The sequence below is a fragment of the Epargyreus clarus genome, unplaced genomic scaffold (genome assembly GCF_041222505.1).
Source record: "Epargyreus clarus isolate Ecla_fem2 unplaced genomic scaffold, WU_Ecla_fem_2.2 ptg000033l, whole genome shotgun sequence".
In the NCBI taxonomy this organism is placed as follows: domain Eukaryota; kingdom Metazoa; phylum Arthropoda; class Insecta; order Lepidoptera; family Hesperiidae; genus Epargyreus; species Epargyreus clarus.
The window spans coordinates 4,957,257-4,976,952 of record NW_027332238.1 but is presented as its reverse complement, the minus strand read 5'-3'; the positions used below and the strand labels follow the sequence as shown (position 1 = coordinate 4,976,952).

Genomic DNA, 19,696 nt, shown 5'->3' with positions numbered 1-19,696 from the left:
TTATTTTATTTATTACAAAATTATTGTAAACATATTCAGCTGAAAACTAAGAATTCTGGTTTCAATTTTGATCCTTATGAATTTGAAAGTCAAATTAAGTTTTAGAAGGAACCTAAACTTCGACTAACGATGTAAAATTACCGGTAAACGAAAATTAAACGTATTTTGTATAGGTCCGCAATCGTCCACAACTTGACCAGCCCTGAGCTACTCGTTTGATCGCGGTGCGGTAAAAACATGTTTATGGATTATTATGAATAATGAATTTGTTGTAAAAAATATGCCAAATCAACTGTTTAATTTTTTGCAATTGGGAAGTAGTTGGTAGAGCTTAATTAAATTATTTGTAGCATATAGACCGATAGTCACTAAATATGAGAGATTATGACGCGATAGTTATGACGGAGCGGTCATCGCACATTTTGATACAGAGTTCCGGATTCAATCCCGAGAAACCAAAAACTTGAATTTATGTTTCTGTTCAGGGTCTAGGGATTTCGCATATTTGTCTTTGTGTGTCACGAAATATAGAATTATAGTCTAGATCGATGTAAGGGAAGTATCTTTAAAATTTGTTGGGGATACCGACTCACATTGAAGGTGGAAGAACCTTCTGTGGTCCGACTCCAGCGACACCAATTTCTGTCCTAATAACAACAGTGTTGAGCGCTGCTGTGTTCTGATTTGAAGGGTGTGGATTTTAAGGGAAACATACTTTTCCGAGGCATTCCAGCTTAGTCCTCAGGCGTAGCGACGCATGTCTGGTCGAGGTCACGTAAGAATCTAATCTAATCTGGGGTTGATTACAAATGTCCCTGGGTGGTAATAGCCACTTATTAACACTTTCTAAACTCACAGCCCCACACTAGGACTCCCTGTGTCGTGGGTGCCATGGACACACACATAGACAAATACACAAACACCCAGACCCAGAAACAGAAATCTAACTTCATCATTTAGATATCTGTCTGGCCGGGGATCGAACCCGGGACCCTTTGCGCGTCAGACCGGTATGGTGGCCGCTCCGCCACGCGGGTCGTCATATCATTAGTTGGCATGCACATTTGCTATTTTAATATCACCCCTAAAAAAGAAATCTGTTATAAGAAATCCCTTTGCGCACAAAGAGATTACCTTGGACCCTACCTTGAAACTTTCGTCTAATGAGTCGATCTTGACATTCCCATAGTGATGACAAAGCCCACACATCATTCTCTCTATTTATATTGTGTTATTTGCGAGTTTCCAAGAATTGAGCAACGTTGAGTATTTAGTGCTGTGTGCTCTAAATATAACAGAAATTATCGTCAATGGCCGTTTCTGTATACGATTTGAAATTTATTTTGATGAATGGTTTAACTATTATTTGCCATACCGTGAAACATGCAGGGTGATATACTGATCCGAGGCGTTCCAACTTAGTCCTCCAGGGTACCAACGCATCTGTAGGTAGCTGTAAGTTCGTCCGTGTAGCTCCGGGAGTAGAATAGGACTACGGTATCTCCAACCTGTCGTAAGAGGCGACTAAAAGGGGTATTAAGTTAAGATTAAAACTACTTCGCAACAATCCGCTACAAATATGTATGATGGTATATATTTTAAACCATGCAGTATGTACCAACCTCTTAGCGATCTTAGCGATTAATCGTCGTAGAGTCAACTTACCCTGATGATGCTCCGTTTTGGAGCGAAACACGTGTTGGTGGTGGTATATATAATGGTGTATATTTTTAATTTTAATTTTTGCATCTGCATGCATCCTTTGGGGGAGGGAGGGTGGTACATACTGCATGGTTTAAAATATATACCACCATACATATTTGTAGCGGATTGTTGCGAAGTAGTTTTAATCTTAACTTTATAACTATTATTTGACACACCGCGTGGTGGAGCGTGGACTGCATGCTCGTATGCTACTAGGAATATTATAAAAATAGGCTCGTTTGCTTACCCTCGCAACATCATTCAAATCGCACAGCAACACTAAACACTGCTGCTATTAGGCAGTAACAGGTTTATTTATAATATAGGAGTAGCAGGCGAGCATGCAGTCCAACAGACTGATGGTAAGCGGCTACTGCCGCTCATGGACATCTGTAATCAACCTCAGATAGGATTAGATATTCCTACTTGAGTTCGGCCACAGATGTGCCACTACCCCTGAGGATTTAGCTGGAACGCCTCAGAAAAGTATGTCTCCCTTACCACACCCTTCAAACTAGAACACAGCAGCGCTTAATACAGCTGTTATTAAGCAGAAATAGGTGTGGCGGTGGTGCCGCCGGAGTCCAACCATAAAGGTTTCTATCACCTTCCATACCTATAATGCCTCATATATTTCCATGAATTTCCCTTAGAGCTTCCCTTACACCTTCAATCTCGTGTTTAGCCACCTTTATACCCAGATTCGGTGTGAATCACCCACAACAGCAGACAGAGTGACTTCGTATCGACACCAACTGTTCGCTGGGACGAACAAACGAAACTATTTTCGTTATGTGAATAATATACCACGTAATACGCGGCAATGACATTTGTTGTGCTTGAAAAAAATATATACGGCTCTTTTTATACAGTTGCGGAGGGTAATGTTTCTTATTTTTTGTTTTTATTTTTTTTTATAATATGAGAGTAGCAGACGTGTAGGGGTGTTAGTGTAAGGAGGGGGCTCTCGTTTTACGTCGCTTGAATACTCTCGTTTTGTGTTTAGGGTAGCTCTTTTTTATGCCGCTGCGGAGGGTAATGTTTTTCGAATGTAGGTACGTATATTATGTTGGTGTAGCGTGGTTGCTCTCGCGTTATGTTTTAGATCGTCTTTACCTAATTGTGGAGGGTAATGTTTTTCGAGCGTGTAGGGGTTTTAGCGTAAGGAGGGGGCTCTCGTTTTACGTCGCGTGAATACTCTCGTTTTATGTTTAAGGTAGCTCTTTTTTATGCCGCTGCGGAGGGTAATGTTTTTCGAATGTAGGTACGTATATTATGTTGGTGTAGCGTGGTTGCTCTCGCGTTATGTTTTAGATCGTCTTTACCTAATTGTGGAGGGTAATGTTTTTCGAGCGTGTAGGGGTTTTAGCGTAAGGAGGGGGCTCTCGTTTTACGTCGCGTGAATACTCTCGTTTTATGTTTAAGGTAGCTCTTTTTTATGCCGCTGCGGAGGATAATGTTCGAATGTAGGTACGTATTAATATATGTGTTCATGTAGCGCGGTTGCTCTCGCGTTACGTTTTAGATCGTCTTTATCCGACTGCGGAGGGTAATGTTTTTCGAGCGTATGTCTCGTGTCAGTCGGTCCAGTATAAGTGAATCACCCACAAGAGCAGACAGTGTGACTTCGTATCGACACCAACTGTTCGCTGTGACGAACAAACGAAACTATTTTCGTTATGTGAATAATATGCCACGTAATACGTGGTAATGACATTTGCTGTCCTTGAAAAATATATTTTTGTTGCATACGGTACGGGCGCGTTGTTTTAGATCTTTTTTATAGTAATGCGGAGGGTAATGTTTTCCGTGCGTGTGTGTGCGTATTCGTGTAGCGTGCTACCCATGGGTACTCTCGCGCTATGTTTTAGTTGCGCTTGAAGGTGGTAGAACCCATTGTGGTTCGACTCCGGCGGCACCACCGCCAAAGCTATTTCTACCTAATAACAGTAGTGTTAAGCGCTGCTGTGTTCTGGTTTGAAGGGTGTAGTGAGGGAGACAGACTTTTCCGAGGCGTTCCAGCTTATTCCTCAGGGGTAGCGGCGCATCTGTGGCCGACCTCAAGTAAGAAACTCTAATCCTATCTGGGGTTCTTTATAAATGTCCATGGGCGACAGTACCCACTTACAATTTGGTGGACTGCATGCTCGACTGCTACTCTTATATTATAAAAAAACCTCCCCAGTCGAACCATACACACATAATAATTTGTGCATATCGATACCTTAGATCGCAAATCAGCTAACTCCACTTTTTGTCAAGATGTTTTTTTTATTATTTTGATAGTAAATGGTGTTGAACGAAGTCAAAATAATTAAAAAAATCATTTTGACAAAAAGTGGAGTTCGCTGATTTGCGAATTGAGGTATCGATATGAGAAACATTTGACAAAGCTGATTTCCAATATTCCTGGCGATGACGCCCAAATGACATATTTTATCACCGTTTTGGATATATGACGAAATTGCATGCGAGGTATGATCTCATTTCTGAGAACTGAGGCTGTCCAGAGGCGAAGGCTTCGCTTGTTATCGTATGCTAAACGTTTACTTAGTAAAATTAATGCTGTTTGACTGACATCTCACTTCCTCGTCATCATCAACCCATTACTGTTCCGCTGGGCACGGGTCTCCTTTCAGAATGAGAAGGATTAGGCTGTAGTCCACCGCGCTGGCCAATGCGTATTGGTAGACTTCACATACCTTTAATAACTTTTAAGATATCCCTCACGATGTTTTCCTTCACAGTTTAAGCAAGTGATAATTAATTTCTAATACGCACATAAGTGTGAAAAATCAGAGGTGCGTGGCCCTGGGATTTGACGCTCGGACCCCTCGATTAAGAGGCAGGGTTTCTTAACCACTATGCTGCCACTGCTTATTTTTTTCCTTTTTATTCTTACACCTCTATTTATGTTATTACTAGCTGACCCGGCAAACGTTGTGTTGCCATATAAATAAAAATATGTTAAGCGTGAACAACCCTTATCACTTAGGGGGATGAAAAATAGATGTTGGCCGATTCTCATAGATACCGGATAAGCACAAAAAATTTCATCAAAATCGGTAAGCCGCTTCGGAGGAGTATGGCAACGAAAACTGTGACACGAGAATTTTATATATTAGATATTTTGTACACCATTACAATAATATGTGTATCGAATGCAAGGGATTTCAGAGAAATATACGTGAAAAGTTTTTTTTTTAAAGTGACATATTTAGAACATATCCTATCTTTAAATTATGGGTCAATGGTAAACTAGAAAAAAACTGACAATTAATTCTCATACGATGACTCTATCGTAGTGTGATACATAATTGTTTGTATAGCACTAACTAGTCTACATATTTGGTTATTCTTAGATCATACTCTAGTATTCCAAAAATTGCTGTATACTTTAGGTTAGTCATCCATGACGTGGTGACTAAAGGCTAACATAACTATGAGGCGACTATTTTTTTTTTTTTTTATAATATAAGAGTAGCAGACGAGCATGCAGTCCACCTGATGGTAAGTGGCTACTGCCGCCCATGGACATCTGTAATAAACCCCAGATAGGATTAGATATTCCTACCTGAGGTCGGCCACAGATGCGCCGCTACCCCTGAGGACTAAGCTGGAATGCCTCGGAAAAGTCTATCTCCCTTACCACACCCTTCAAACCGGAATACAGCAGCACCTAACACTGCAGTTATTAGGTAGAAATAGGTGTGGCGGTGGTGCCGCCAGAGTCGACCCTCAAAGGGTTCTACCACCTTCAATTTTGTCCTCATCTTCAATTTTAGTCCTCAGGAAAAGCAACGCATCTGAAATTGGCTTCGGATAGAACTCATCATTTTCTACCAGACATACTCGTACTTATGCGAGGCGTTCCAACTTAGTCCTCAGGGGTCCCATCTGTGGCCGATCTCGGGTAGAACTCTAAACTTATCTGGGGTTGATTATAGATGTCCATGGTCGATAGTGGCCACTTACCATTACGTGGACTGCATGCTACCTCTTTATGAAAAAAATGTATAGAAGATTCAGATAGAAATCGGTTCTAATATGGAATGAGGATAGATTTGTTGAACTAATCCTTACTAATATTATAAATCCGAAAGTAACTCTGTCTGACTGTCTGGTTGTCTTTTCTTCACGCCTAAACCACTGAACCGATTTTAATGAAATTTTGTACAAAAACAGTCTGAGACCCGAGAAAGGACATAGGATAGTTTTTATCTCAGAAATCCCACGGGAACTAGGGATGGCGATCTAAGATCGATTAATCGGAGAATCGATCTTTTGGACCAAAAACTATCGATTATTTTAATCGATATTAGTAAGGATTGAATCGTAAACGATGTATTTGATCAAGTGATGATCTTTAGCAAAGTTGTTATTCATGAGCCCACAAAGGTTCCAGAGTTGGTACGACCAATTTTCGCCAGATGGTGCCACTGTCGTTCCAATGAAGGTACGAATTTTCAGTTTTATGTATGTTAGTATGTCATATTATTTTCTTTTAAACGCGAGCGAAGCCGCGGGCAGAAACTAGTGAGAACTAAGTTGGAATGCCTCGTGTTGCCCTTACCATACCCTTCATAGTAATGAGCACGTAGTAAGGTACTGCACACAAAAAAGCTTCATTTCACAACGGAAACTTAAAAAAAGTAATAAAAACAAAAAGGAAGTTCCAAAATCTTTTGTTCACACACGTGACTGAGCGTATGACTCAAGCCGGCTCAAAATCAGTCACGGGACGGTAAGGTGGCTTCGTGCCAGCGCTTTGATGTGATTTTCGAAATTGATGATGCCATTATTTTGTTTCAACTCAGTTTTGCAAATTGTCACTATATGACGTAAGAGATTTGCTGGTGGTATATGGAATGGGGTTAAAAAACTTTGATAGCGTGATTCAGGTATAGGTATGTAGCGCCTGTCCCTGTAGTTCCGGGACTAGAATAGGGCTACGGTATCCCCTGCCTGTCGTAAGAGGCGACTAAAAGGGGGCTTCCGGGGTTGCCGGCGGCAAGAGTGGGAGCTCGAACCGTCCGGAGAGCAACCCCGGGAAGAACGGCGGCATGTGTGGTCGCATGTCGTAAACACCAGGCGGCGGGAGGAGCGAAAAATGCTCCCCCCAGGGCAGAGCCCGACCGGGGCATCGCGCTCGGAGGACTCCGGTTGTGATCGGAGATCCCGGAGTTCTCCACCAAGCGCTGAGGACTGCCACCGCGGGGGGGGGGGACCTGGGGGGGTTTAGTGCGGTAAAAATTCCACATAAGCCCTTTTGAAGGTTTTTCCCATCGAAAACCAAAAAAGGTATGTAGCGTCATCTGTTGGCGTGTACATGGAAATTGTATCAAGTAGAATAAAAAAAAAACGAAATATGCAAAAAAGTTGCAGCTTTTATATGCCGACCTCCATTTATTTTGAAGGTTTTTTTTATTTGCAGTAGACATATATTGTTGTAGCGGCCATCGTTACACATTTGTGTAGAAATTAAAATGTCTATCTATTACGGTTCAAGAGACAGAGCCTTGTGATAGACAGACAGACAGAGGAGTCTTAGTTCCGGTTTTACCCTTCAGGTACGGAACCCTAAAAAGTTTGACAGAGCCTTGTGACAGACGGACCGACAGAGGAGTCTTAGTCTTAAGTCCGCTTCACATTCTCGCGAGAATGCGAGAAAAACCCGATTTGTATCGGCTCCACATTCTTGTTTCTCGTGCTTTTCTCGCGTTCTGGCGTGATTTTCGCGACAATGTGGAGAGGGCTTTAAGGTTCCGCTTTTACCATTCGGGTACGGAACCCTAAAAAAATAGACAGAGCCCTTTGACAGACGGACAGGCAGCAGAGGCTTAGTAATAGGGTTCCGTCCTTACCCTTAATATAAAAAAAGGAAATTTGAAATTTTCAAAATGTTCACCGGCTCAAAATCAGTCACGGGACGGTTAGGTGGCGTCGTGCCAGCGTTTTGATGTGATTTTTGAAATTGATGACGTTATTATTTTGTTTCGAACTCAGTTTTGCAAATGCCTATTTTGACAAACAAAGATTTGTCACTATATGACGTATTAAATTTGTTAGTGGTGTATATGGAATGGGGTTAAAAAACTTCGTTAGCGTGATTCAGGTATACGTAGCGCCATCTGTTGGCGAGTAGATGGAAAATGTAATATAATAGGCCAAGTTCGAGTAAAACTTTCTATTTAGGGTTCCGTATCCGTATCAATTATGGTTCAAAAGATAAAGCGAAAAACGCAGAAAAGAGCAGCTTCTTGTATGGAGATCAAGAGAGATAGAGCCGTGTGACTCACGGACAGACAACATATTCAGTAATAGGAATAGAAAAATATAATTGTATAATTCGATTTTTTAAGGTCAGGTCAGGCGCAAACGTCACACACACACGATACACACACACACACACACACACACACACACACACACACCACACACACCACACACACCACACACACACACACCACACACACACACACACACCACACACACACACACACACACACCACACACACACACACACACCACACACCACACACACACCACACACACACACACACACACACACACACCACACACACACACACACACACACACACACACACACACACACAAAGAAACACACACACATACGCATACATACGCGCGCGCGGGCCCATACAAACACACATCACATATATTAAGTTAAATACATCCGTTAAAATTCATAATTAATAGTGTCATCCATTTTTGGCCATGTGTACCCCATTCTTATAATTAAGCTGTTGTATTGCTGAAAAGATAAATAAAAAGCTGAAAAGTTTAATAAATGCATTCTCATTGCAGTCCCGTCGACGACGCGCGCGCAGCTTGCGGCTGAGTACCTCGAGGCGTGTCGCATACACTGCACGCCACCTATCGACAGTGTGCTGGAACAGATACGGGTGAGTGGTGGTCAATTGATTGTATTGATGGTTGTGTTAGATGTGGGTGAGGCGGATGTTGACAGGGGGATTCTGGGCTCTACCACGCGCTCGACCTAGAAGACGCCATAGCTAAAACTGTTTTGGCCTAATAACAGCAGGGTCAAGCACTACTGTGTCCTCGAGGGATATTAACACTCTTGGTAAGACTCTGGAGACACCATCAGTATACCAACATTTACCTAATGCTGCTTGCATTGTCAAGTGGTGCTGTTTTCTGGTTTGAAGGGGTGTGGTAGAAGAGAGACACTTATACGAAGCATTCCAAGTTGATTGTCGAAGATAGAAATGTGTCTGTGGCCAACCTCAGGTAAATTTTCAATTATAGATTATTTATTTTCCATAACGAAACACCTTGTGAAGTGGTGGTTGTTGTATTGACATTCAAAAAGTGCTCTGTAAAGAACCTATTTTGATTTAAAAAAAATGATTCGATTTGATTTGATATCTGGCGTTCGGTTCGGTTTAAAGAATCTTTATCGTCTTAAGAAATTACAAAATTTCACTTACAAGACAACTTATGCTAACTTATGAATAGGTTTGTTACAGTGAGCGTGCTTATGATATGTTATATATTATATACATATTTATTTATATATTACCCAGAAGCTATCAGCATTGTTTTGATTTTTTTAATTTTGTGTATATTAATGTTGTTTTAAAACTATTAACTAAATTATATATTTATATTTTCTATGACATATGTCATCACTTTCTTTTTAAATATACTTATAGGTTTAATTTCTTTTATATTTTTTGGTAATTTATTTTGGCCCCTTCAAACATTAGGTTTTTAGATCCATATCGAGTTCTAGAGAAAGGTAAGTTAATATTTTCTGCATTTCTCAGTTTTTTATTATGTGTCTGATAGTTCTTGGGGAAGGTTATTTCAGAATGTATTTTATTGTTTATGATTTTAGTAGTAGTTTGTATTAGTAGTAGTTATGTATGTATTGCATGTTAATTTACGACGAACATTATATTTTTTCCGCAGTAGATTAATCGTTGAACACTCATAAGTGTTATAATAAAAAAAAGTATGTGCTCTGTCCTTTCAGGAGTTACCAGAGAATTCCATCGGCGGTGCGGTCCGAGCGCCCCGCTTGGTTCTCTCCGAGTGCGCGCTGTTCGGCAACGCGCCGGCGGACGCGCTGGAGGCGCTGCTGAGGAAGGTCCAGTTCAGGCGGCTCGAGATGGACCGCGTGGGGATGGACGATGAGGGCGCGGTGAGTGTGTACTAGATGTCTCTAGGAAACGAGCTAGAAGTTGCGGAGAATTGGCAAGACGACCATGTTGGTCGATGATCAGGTCACTGTGTGTTATTTGATGTCTCCCTAGGAAGCAACGAGACTGGATTTATTATTTACGACAAGATGAAGTATAGTGGTAGAGGAAGAGGTAGCTATGTCTTGATATATTTTTAGGAATCGTCGAGAGTTGATGAAATGGCCTTGATTGCTGGACAACAAAACCTGTGTCTTATTCTGTTTTATCTAGGAGTAGACGAGGGTTGATATCTAGGAATGGACAAGTCGGGTTTTACTTTTAAATAACGAGACTTGAGTCTTACTCAGTTTCTTCCTAAGAATATACAGGACACCATTAAAAAGAAGACAATAGAGAAGAAAAAGAAGACGAGAAGAGTATAGTGTTAGCAAAAAATGGCATATAGCACATTTACTATGTTTGTCATGAAGATGTCATCAGGTTTGATGCTTTTGATGCTTCTTTTTGAAACTGGATGTCTTTTATCAGATTCTAGTCACATTCAAAGCTACAAACAAATCTATGTTATATACTCCATCAATAATGATGTTCTTTTGGATTCCAGGAGGCGATATTCGACATGCTTGAGTATTACGAGAGCGCGTCCGCTGTGTGCATCATGGGCCCGCGGCAGTACGGCATACGGGGATGGCAGGCAGCTTCTAGGATGATTAAGAAGGTAAGGAGGTGGTAAGGTAAAGATTTAGTGAAAGTTACGTTGGAATGAAAAAGAAGATCGGAAGGAAGGCGAGAGAGAATAGAAAATTAGCTGCAGAATGTCACAAAACTTGTTTCAATGAGATTGAAGTAGTAAAATAACATGCTCAGTCAGCATTATAATGGTTGCGTATGGTTCGATTTGTTCCATACAAATTAAAGATACTGACGAATATAATATAAATGTTGTTCATGCCTATAATTGGCACTCATACGAACCTTATATTATTAATACTACTATAGTGTACTTCTAAGTACTATATAATGTATTGTGTGTGTTGCTGTTGGCATGTAAATAAATAAATAAATAAATAAACATGTCTATCTGATGGGGAGTGGTCGCTGCGTCCTATGGACATTTGTAAACCATTCTTTATAGAACAGATAAACTTGAAACCTGAAGTTGTCACTCTTGCAGATAAAGACGGTCGTACCTTGTGTAAGTCAGACGTTGCTGCGATCTGAAGAAGTAATCTGTAAATAAAGTAATTTGGTGTTGCAAATGTTTATTATCTTAACCAATCCTTGTTAGAGGACACTGCTCTTGTGTTGTATATATAGTATGGGCCTCTCTTGTATATGGCAAAAGACAGTGGCAGTGGCGTGGAATATTTCTCTAAGTATCCCATAGTTTTACATTTAATAATCGCGTTGGCAGATATGTTACCATGATAAAACTGCATCAATTTTCTCGACATCTTCCAGAGCGCGGAGCTATCCGAGCTGGAGATATCGGACAGTCCGCTGGAGGCCGCCCACGCGCCGGTATTGGCTCGCTCGTTGCGACCGCTCGCCTGTAGACTGCGGTCGTTGTGTTTGCAACGAGCACAGCTGTCCGGGGAGCCGCTGCTGTGTTTAGGTGAGTTGGGATCGAATATACAGGGTGAATTTTCAAACAGGCCTTCAAGGCCAAATCCGAAACTATAAGGATTAGCGAAAATTGCTGAAAGGAGTTACGAGGCCGATTTTAAAATATCTTTTTCCCTAGCCGGGAATCGAACGAGTTCATTTTGAAAAAAAATCTAGAAGTCAAACATTGATTTTTGATGCTACAGTTAGCATCAAAAATCAATGTTTGACTTCTAGATTTTTTTATATTAAGAGGAAAAGTATGTACATCCTTTCAAATAAGCTGCTTAATGTTCAAAATTTTACAATTTCTAGAAGGCAGTAATTGATTTATGATGCTCACTGTTTTTAAGAGGAAAAGTAAGTACATACCTTCAAATAAGCTACCTAATGTTCGAAATTTGACAACTTCAATTAAAATTTTCGTTACCAATATATGAAAATTTACGTCTTTATCTATCCTCTAGAGTCCATTTTCTATTCTTAATATTTTCCCATACGAAATTCAAATTTTCGTAAAGAACTCCTCAATTTCAAATATCAGACAAAATATTGTTACTGTATTTTACTTAATATAACGGTCAATTACCACACACACACGTACAATTAGGACAACACACACGATATTCATATAAAACATAAATTTGTTACAGTGATAGCTCTGAAATCGAATAGTTCGGTGCGAGAGTTGCGACTGGGCGACAACGGTCTGTTGCCGACCGACGCCTCGCAGCTCGGGTCTCTACTGCGATATAACAATAGGATACAGCTACTAGATCTCTCCAATAATCAAATACAGGTGGGATTTTAAATTTCTGTAGTCTGTATCTTTTGTAAATATAAGTAGACTACCCCTTCTTACCTAATTTACTTTCTCTTTCTCTCTTTCTTTCTTCCATAGGTACTTTGTCTTTCTTCTCTTTCTCTGGTCTCCCTTCCCGCTTTGTCTGTCCCCATCGTGTTCCACCTAAATTCCGTACTCCTGCTCCCCCTTTTCATATATATCTTACTAGTCTCCTCCTGTTTTGTTCTTTATCTGTGACGTCACTAAATTACTGCTTCATTCGAACTCCTTTCTCCTACTCCGCACTTAAATTACGTTTCTTGCACTTCTTTCTTGTCTCGCCCTCTTTTTTGTTTCATTTCTATGAAGTCACTAAATTACTGCTCTTTAACCTAAACTCCTTTCTCCCACTTCTCTTTCTTACTACCTCTCGCTTTGTCGCCCCTCTCTATGACGTAAATAATTTACTAATCTTCGTTGTAAATTCCTTTGCCTAGCCTTTTCTCTGCCTCCCTCTATAATTTATTCTTTTTTTATGCTCCATCTCTTAATTATTTCTCATTCCATGATTACTCCCCCTCTCTATGAAGTCACTAACTTACGTCACTAAACATTTTTTCTTCGTTTCCAGGACGTTGGAATTCGTTGGAAATTCCTTTCTCCTACTCCATTCTTTGCCACTCTCTACATTTTATTCTTTGTTTCCTCTCTTTATTTTTTCTTATTATTTCAGCTTTGCTCCCCCACTGTATGACGTCACTAACATACTGCTCTTTCTTAATATCCTTTTTTTCCATCTTTGCTTCCCCTCTCAATGACGTCGCTATACAACTTACTCTTACGTCACTAAATAAATTTTCTTTGTTTCCAGGACACAGGTGTGGGTCATCTCGCCAGTGCATTAGTGGACCAAGCGGCCCAGACTCCGCCGTCAGCCGCGGCGTCCCCAGTCTCCCCTCATCACGTGCCACGTAATATACTCTTTCTATATGATTATAGTCTGGAAAGTTCTATCTGTGTGTGTTACAGGGTGCCTGTAAAGATCTAAGTGTTGTTAGGTTGCTACAAAAGAAAACTACGAAATAGATGGAAATTTTAATGATTTATTAAAGTTTTTTTTAAGTTATATGTTAAAATTATGATTTTTTTGTCAGTTAACATGTTCTTAGGTTATTCTTCAGTTTTTAAGGTCGTAATTTCATTGAATTGATCTAAAAACTTTGAAGTAGAGTTGGAACCCCTCGTTTACCACTACCACACTTCTAACCAGAACACAGCAGCGCTACACTGCTGTTATAACAGAAATAGGCGTGGCGGTGGTGCCTTCAGGCGAACTAATAAGAGTTTCTATACCTCCCACATGTTTATATAATATTATTAATATTTTTATGATCGCGATATAACATAATCTGGATTGTTTTCAGTAGGCGGTTACGATGCAAGGGGACTAGCCTTCTTAGTACTCTGGAACAATCAGCTGACGAGGAATTGCGCGCAGTATTTGGCTAAAGTCTTGGTAAGTTTCTTTTTTTTTGGATTATATAGCAGCACATGATTAAAAAACATTAATAGCGTAATTCAGAATACTTACAGCGCCATATTTTTACGAGTTGCGCAAAGTCTATAGTTTGCTTTCCTGTTTATCTGTATGTTTGTACCGTCTAATCTCCGAAACGGCTGATCCGATTTTGACGCGACTTTAGCAGTTAGCTCATATTATAAGGTATAAATTGCCTTTGAATTTTTGAATTAATAATAATATTTTTTAAAACAATTGCCTCGAAAGAGAAAATATACAAACAAATACATAGAGTTGTGATGATTGATATTAAATTTGTATCCTTGCTAGCGCTCCTCAACCTCCCTCTGCGTGTTGAACATCGGCCGGAACGCGTTAGGTGCGGAGACGGTCCGCGCGCTCGTCTCCGGCACCAACGTTGCGATCGGCGCGCTCGCGTCGCTCGGGCTGCAGGCCGCGCGGCTCGGGCCGGACGCGGTGCGCGCGCTCGCCGACCTCGTGCGCGCAGAGACCAGGCTGCAGGTGAGTGTGCCGCGCCGCTCGGGCCGCAGGGAGTGTGCCGCGCGGCTCGGGCCGGACGCGGCGCGCGCGCTCGCCGACCTCGTGCGCGCAGAGACCAGGCTGCAGGTGAGTGTGCCGCGCCGCTCGGGCCGCAGGGAGTGTGCCGCGCGGCTCGGGCCGGACGCGGCGCGCGCGCTCGCCGACCTCGTGCGCGCAGAGACCAGGCTGCAGGTGAGTGTGCCGCGCCGCTCGGGCCGCAGGGAGTGTGCCGCGCGGCTCGGGCCGGACGCGGCGCGCGCGCTCGCCGACCTCGTGCGCGCAGAGACCAGGCTGCAGGTGAGTGTGCCGCGCCGCTCGGGCCGCAGGGAGTGTGCCGCGCGGCTCGGGCCGGACGCGGTGCGCGCGCTCGCCGACCTCGTGCGCGCAGAGACCAGGCTGCAGGTGAGTGTGCCGCGCCGCTCGGGCCGCAGGGAGTGTGCCGCGCGGCTCGGGCCGGACGCGGCGCGCGCGCTCGCCGACCTCGTGCGCGCAGAGACCAGGCTGCAGGTGAGTGTGCCGCGCCGCTCGGGCCGCAGGGAGTGTGCCGCGCGGCTCGGGCCGGACGCGGCGCGCGCGCTCGCCGACCTCGTGCGCGCAGAGACCAGGCTGCAGGTGAGTGTGCCGCGCCGCTCGGGCCGCAGGGAGTGTGCCGCGCGGCTCGGGCCGGACGCGGCGCGCGCGCTCGCCGACCTCGTGCGCGCAGAGACCAGGCTGCAGGTGAGTGTGCCGCGCCGCTCGGGCCGCAGGGAGTGTGCCGCGCGGCTCGGGCCGGACGCGGTGCGCGCGCTCGCCGACCTCGTGCGCGCAGAGACCAGGCTGCAGGTGAGTGTGCCGCGCCGCTCGGGCCGCAGGGAGTGTGCCGCGCGGCTCGGGCCGGACGCGGCGCGCGCGCTCGCCGACCTCGTGCGCGCAGAGACCAGGCTGCAGGTGAGTGTGCCGCGCCGCTCGGGCCGCAGGGAGTGTGCCGCGCGGCTCGGGCCGGACGCGGCGCGCGCGCTCGCCGACCTCGTGCGCGCAGAGACCAGGCTGCAGGTGAGTGTGCCGCGCCGCTCGGGCCGCAGGGAGTGTGCCGCGCGGCTCGGGCCGGACGCGGCGCGCGCGCTCGCCGACCTCGTGCGCGCAGAGACCAGGCTGCAGGTGAGTGTGCCGCGCCGCTCGGGCCGCAGGGAGTGTGCCGCGCGGCTCGGGCCGGACGCGGCGCGCGCGCTCGCCGACCTCGTGCGCGCAGAGACCAGGCTGCAGGTGAGTGTGCCGCGCCGCTCGGGCCGCAGGGAGTGTGCCGCGCGGCTCGGGCCGGACGCGGCGCGCGCGCTCGCCGACCTCGTGCGCGCAGAGACCAGGCTGCAGGTGAGTGTGCCGCGCCGCTCGGGCCGCAGGGAGTGTGCCGCGCGGCTCGGGCCGGACGCGGCGCGCGCGCTCGCCGACCTCGTGCGCGCAGAGACCAGGCTGCAGGTGAGTGTGCCGCGCCGCTCGGGCCGCAGGGAGTGTGCCGCGCGGCTCGGGCCGGACGCGGCGCGCGCGCTCGCCGACCTCGTGCGCGCAGAGACCAGGCTGCAGGTGAGTGTGCCGCGCCGCTCGGGCCGCAGGGAGTGTGCCGCGCGGCTCGGGCCGGACGCGGCGCGCGCGCTCGCCGACCTCGTGCGCGCAGAGACCAGGCTGCAGGTGAGTGTGCCGCGCCGCTCGGGCCGCAGGGAGTGTGCCGCGCGGCTCTACCCATGAGGACTAAGATTTAAGCTTAAAACCTTGGTTAAATATGTCTCCCTTACCACACCCTTCAAACCAGAACACAGCAGCGCTTGACACTACTGTTAATAGGCAGAAATAGGTGTGGCGGTGGTGCCGCCGGAGTTGGACCACAAAAAGTTCTACCACCTTTCAAATATATTTTGAATAATAATATTATATTTTCAATATATTTTGATTACAGAGGCTGGATCTGCGGGACAATAGACTGGGCAATGAGGGTTTACAAGCGATTTGCAGCTCTATGAAGGAGAATACGACGCTTACACAGATAGATCTCGATGAACCAACGGTGAGTTGTTAGTTTTGTAATAAAAATCAGTAAGTGTGCAGTCACCTATATGATAAGAGATTAATAGGAGCGAACTTTCGGCTATAAAAAGGATTCAGTTAAAGTTTCGCTTTCGGTAAAAAAAAGAAATCAACAAAATTTCGGTTTCGGCCACAAAAAGAAATCATAAAAGTTTCGGTTTCGGTTAAAAAAAGAATTCACTAGTTTCGGTTTCGGCCAAAAAAAAGAAATCATCAAAGTTTCGGTTTCGGTTAAAAAAAGAATTCACTAGTTTCGGTTTCGGCCAAAAAAAGAAATCATCAAAGTTTCGGTTTCGGTTAAAAAAAGAATTCACTAGTTTCGGTTTCGGCCAAAAAAAGAAATCATCAAAGTTTCGGTTTCGGTTAAAAAAAGAATTCACTACTTTCGGTTTCGGCCAAAAAAAGAAATTATCAAAGTTTCGGTTTCGGTTAAAAAAGAATTCACTAGTTTCGGTTTCGGCCAAAAAAAGAAATCATCAAAGTTTCGGTTTCTGTTAAAAAAAGAATTCACTAGTTTCGGTTTCGGCCAAAAAAAAGAAATCATCAAAGTTTCGGTTTCGGCCAATAAAAGAAATCATCAAAGTTACAGTTTCGGCCTAAAAAGAAATCAGTTAACGTTCCGTTCCGGTTTCGGTCAAAAAAAGAAATCATCAAAGTTTCGGTTTTGGCCAATAAAAGAAATCATCAAAGTTTCGGTTTCGGCCAATAAAAGAAATCATCAAAGTTTCGGTTTCGGCCAATAAAATAAATCATCAAAGTTTCGGTTTTGGCCAAAAAAAGAAATCATATAATTTCTGTTTCGGTCACAAAAAGGGATCAGTGAAAGCTTCGCTTTAGGTAAAAAAAAGGAGCAGTGAAAGTTTCGCTTTTGGTCAAAAAAAGAAATCAGTGAAAGTTTAGTACTTACTAATTTTCGATCAGGCTACGTTTCTTGGCGCGAGTTTAGCATTTTTTACGCGTCACTAAAAGCCCACAACGCCGCTAAAGAAGTTTTCATTTGAAAAACTCAGGCATTAAGTTTGCTCTATGTATCTTTTTATTTTTATAGAGGTGCAATTAATAAATAAATAAATATTATAACATTTGTCTATCTGTTTGTTTTCTAGGATGAAACGGGTTCCCGTCTGTACCTAGAAGTGGCGGCTCTATGTCGTCGCAACGAATCCGCCGCTCCCACTGCACCGGCGAGACTAGTGCGCAAGATCAGTCTCACTTGCCACACCGCGGGGCTCACACGGGTAAGCTAAGTGTAACCTAACCTAACCTAAACTATATTCTTTGTAGGTGGTATACTGCATAGTGGTGTTAGAACCCTATGTGGTTCGACTCCGGCGGCACCACCGCCACACCTATTTCTCCCTAATAACAACAGTGTTAAGCGCTGCTGTGTTCTGGTTTGAAGGGGTGTGGTAAGGGAGACATACATTTCCAGCTTCATTCTCAGGGGTAGCGGCGCATCTGCGGCCGACCACAGGTAGGAATATCTAATCCTATCTGGGGTTGATTACAGATGTCCATGGGCGACAGTAGTCACTTACCATCAGGTGGACTTTATGTTCGTCTGCTACTACTATATTATAAAAAAAATGGTTAATGCGTATAAATTTTAATTTTAATTCTTACTTTTTTTTATTGTGTAGAACATTCAGTACGATAGATCAAATAACGATACATAAAGTGCAATTAAATGGTACCTTCTATTCTAAGTACTAAGTAAGAGAAGTTCTAAGTAAGAGAAGTACTCATCACACTCTTTGTTCGCAGCCGGGCCCTTCAGCGGAGGAGGAGCGACGCACGAGGCTCCGCTCCCCCGCGCCCTCCCCCGCGCCCTCGCCCGCGCCCTCCCCAGCGGGGAGCCCCGTACCGGCACAACACTCGCACTCGCGCTTCTATGTGAGTAAACGTATACAGCCACAGCTCTGGGTCTGATGCTCTGGGTCTTTGGGATACTTGTTTGTGTGTGTGTGTGTGTGTGTGTGTGGGGAACAATGTTGTTGTGCAATGACGGTGTGGACTACGGAGTGGTACGAGAAGCGGTCATGGACCCAGGGCTCTGGGTTACGATACTTGTTTGTGTGTGTGTTTGTGTATGTGTAGTGTGTGTGTGTGTGTGTAGTGTGTATGTGCGTCTGTGTGTGTGTGTGCGTGTGTGTGTGTGTAGTGTGTGTGTGTGTGCATGTGTGTGTGTGTGTGTAGCGTGTGTGTTGTGTATGTGTGTATTTGTGGAGCAAAGCACGCCTGCGCCCTCCTACGCGGGCAGTTCAGTACCGGCGCAACACTCGCACTCGCGCTTATATGTGAGTATGGAGTTATGGACCCACGGTTCTGGGTCTCGGTACTTGTGTGTGTTTGTGTGTGTGTAGAGCAATTTGGTTGGTAGTGTGGACGACGGAGTGGTACAAGAATTAGTAATGGAACCAAAGCTCTGGGTCTGGATACATTTTCATGTGTGTGTGTGGAGCAATGTAGTTGTGTAGTGATGGTGTGTACGACGGAGTGGTACACGAAGTGGTCATGGAACCAGAGTCCTGGGTCTTGATACATGCTTGTGTGAGCGTGCGTCTATGTGTGTGTGCGGAGCGAAGTGGGCCCGCGGCCTTCCTCGCGGGGAGTCCAGTACTGGCGCAACACTCACTCTCGCGGTTCTATTTGAGTATGGACCCACGTCTCTGGGTCTCGTTGATTGTTTGTGTGTGCGTATAGGTGTTCGTGTAGCGGTTGTGGAGCAATGTAGTGGTGTGGTGGTGGTGATGGTGTGGACGTCAGAGTGGTGCAAGAAGTGGTCATGGACCCAAAGCTCTGGGTCTGGATACTTGTTTATGTGTTTGTCTGTGCGTTTGTAGAGCAATGCTTCGCTGGGTACGCGATAAGCCGATAACTCACACAATATAGCAAGCAAGGAGCTATAATATTAACCCCACCCTGATCACACACAAATTAATCTTATACATATCTCAAATAATATGTTACAGGTGACAAGAGTGACGCCGGAGCGGGAATCCCCGAACGTCTCGTGTTCCAGCCAGACTACTCCGGCACGCGCTGTGTGCTCTCCATCGCCGTCACGATTCAAAGTCGTACAGGTATGTGTACACTGGGCGTTCTAATTTAGTCTCTGAAATGGCAGTAACAATTTAGTGTTAGTTCAGAATTAGGACTAGAATCCAACTAGGATATTTTTAAATTAACTTGTAAAAAAAATATATATTTAAATTAATGATGAGCATGCAGTCATATTTGTCAAAATGTAAAACCTCATTTTTTTATAATATAGGAGTAGCAGACGAGCATACAGTC

The 19,696-nt window shown here is 44.5% G+C and overlaps 1 protein-coding gene across 1 annotated transcript in view; it reads left to right on the top strand.

Moving 5' to 3' along the window:
• Positions 1–19,696, top strand: part of LOC140755343 (uncharacterized) — a 39,921-nt gene that overhangs the window by 12,713 nt on the left and 7,512 nt on the right. Inside the window, exons 2-13 of the mRNA XM_073090538.1 lie at positions 8,533–8,630; positions 9,728–9,895; positions 10,501–10,614; positions 11,358–11,511; positions 12,155–12,300; positions 13,157–13,256; positions 13,710–13,801; positions 14,135–14,326; positions 16,272–16,379; positions 17,506–17,637; positions 18,164–18,292; positions 19,372–19,482. Coding sequence (XP_072946639.1) covers positions 8,533–8,630; positions 9,728–9,895; positions 10,501–10,614; positions 11,358–11,511; positions 12,155–12,300; positions 13,157–13,256; positions 13,710–13,801; positions 14,135–14,326; positions 16,272–16,379; positions 17,506–17,637; positions 18,164–18,292; positions 19,372–19,482 — 1,544 coding nt within the window. The remainder of the gene's footprint in view (positions 1–8,532; positions 8,631–9,727; positions 9,896–10,500; positions 10,615–11,357; positions 11,512–12,154; positions 12,301–13,156; positions 13,257–13,709; positions 13,802–14,134; positions 14,327–16,271; positions 16,380–17,505; positions 17,638–18,163; positions 18,293–19,371; positions 19,483–19,696) is intronic.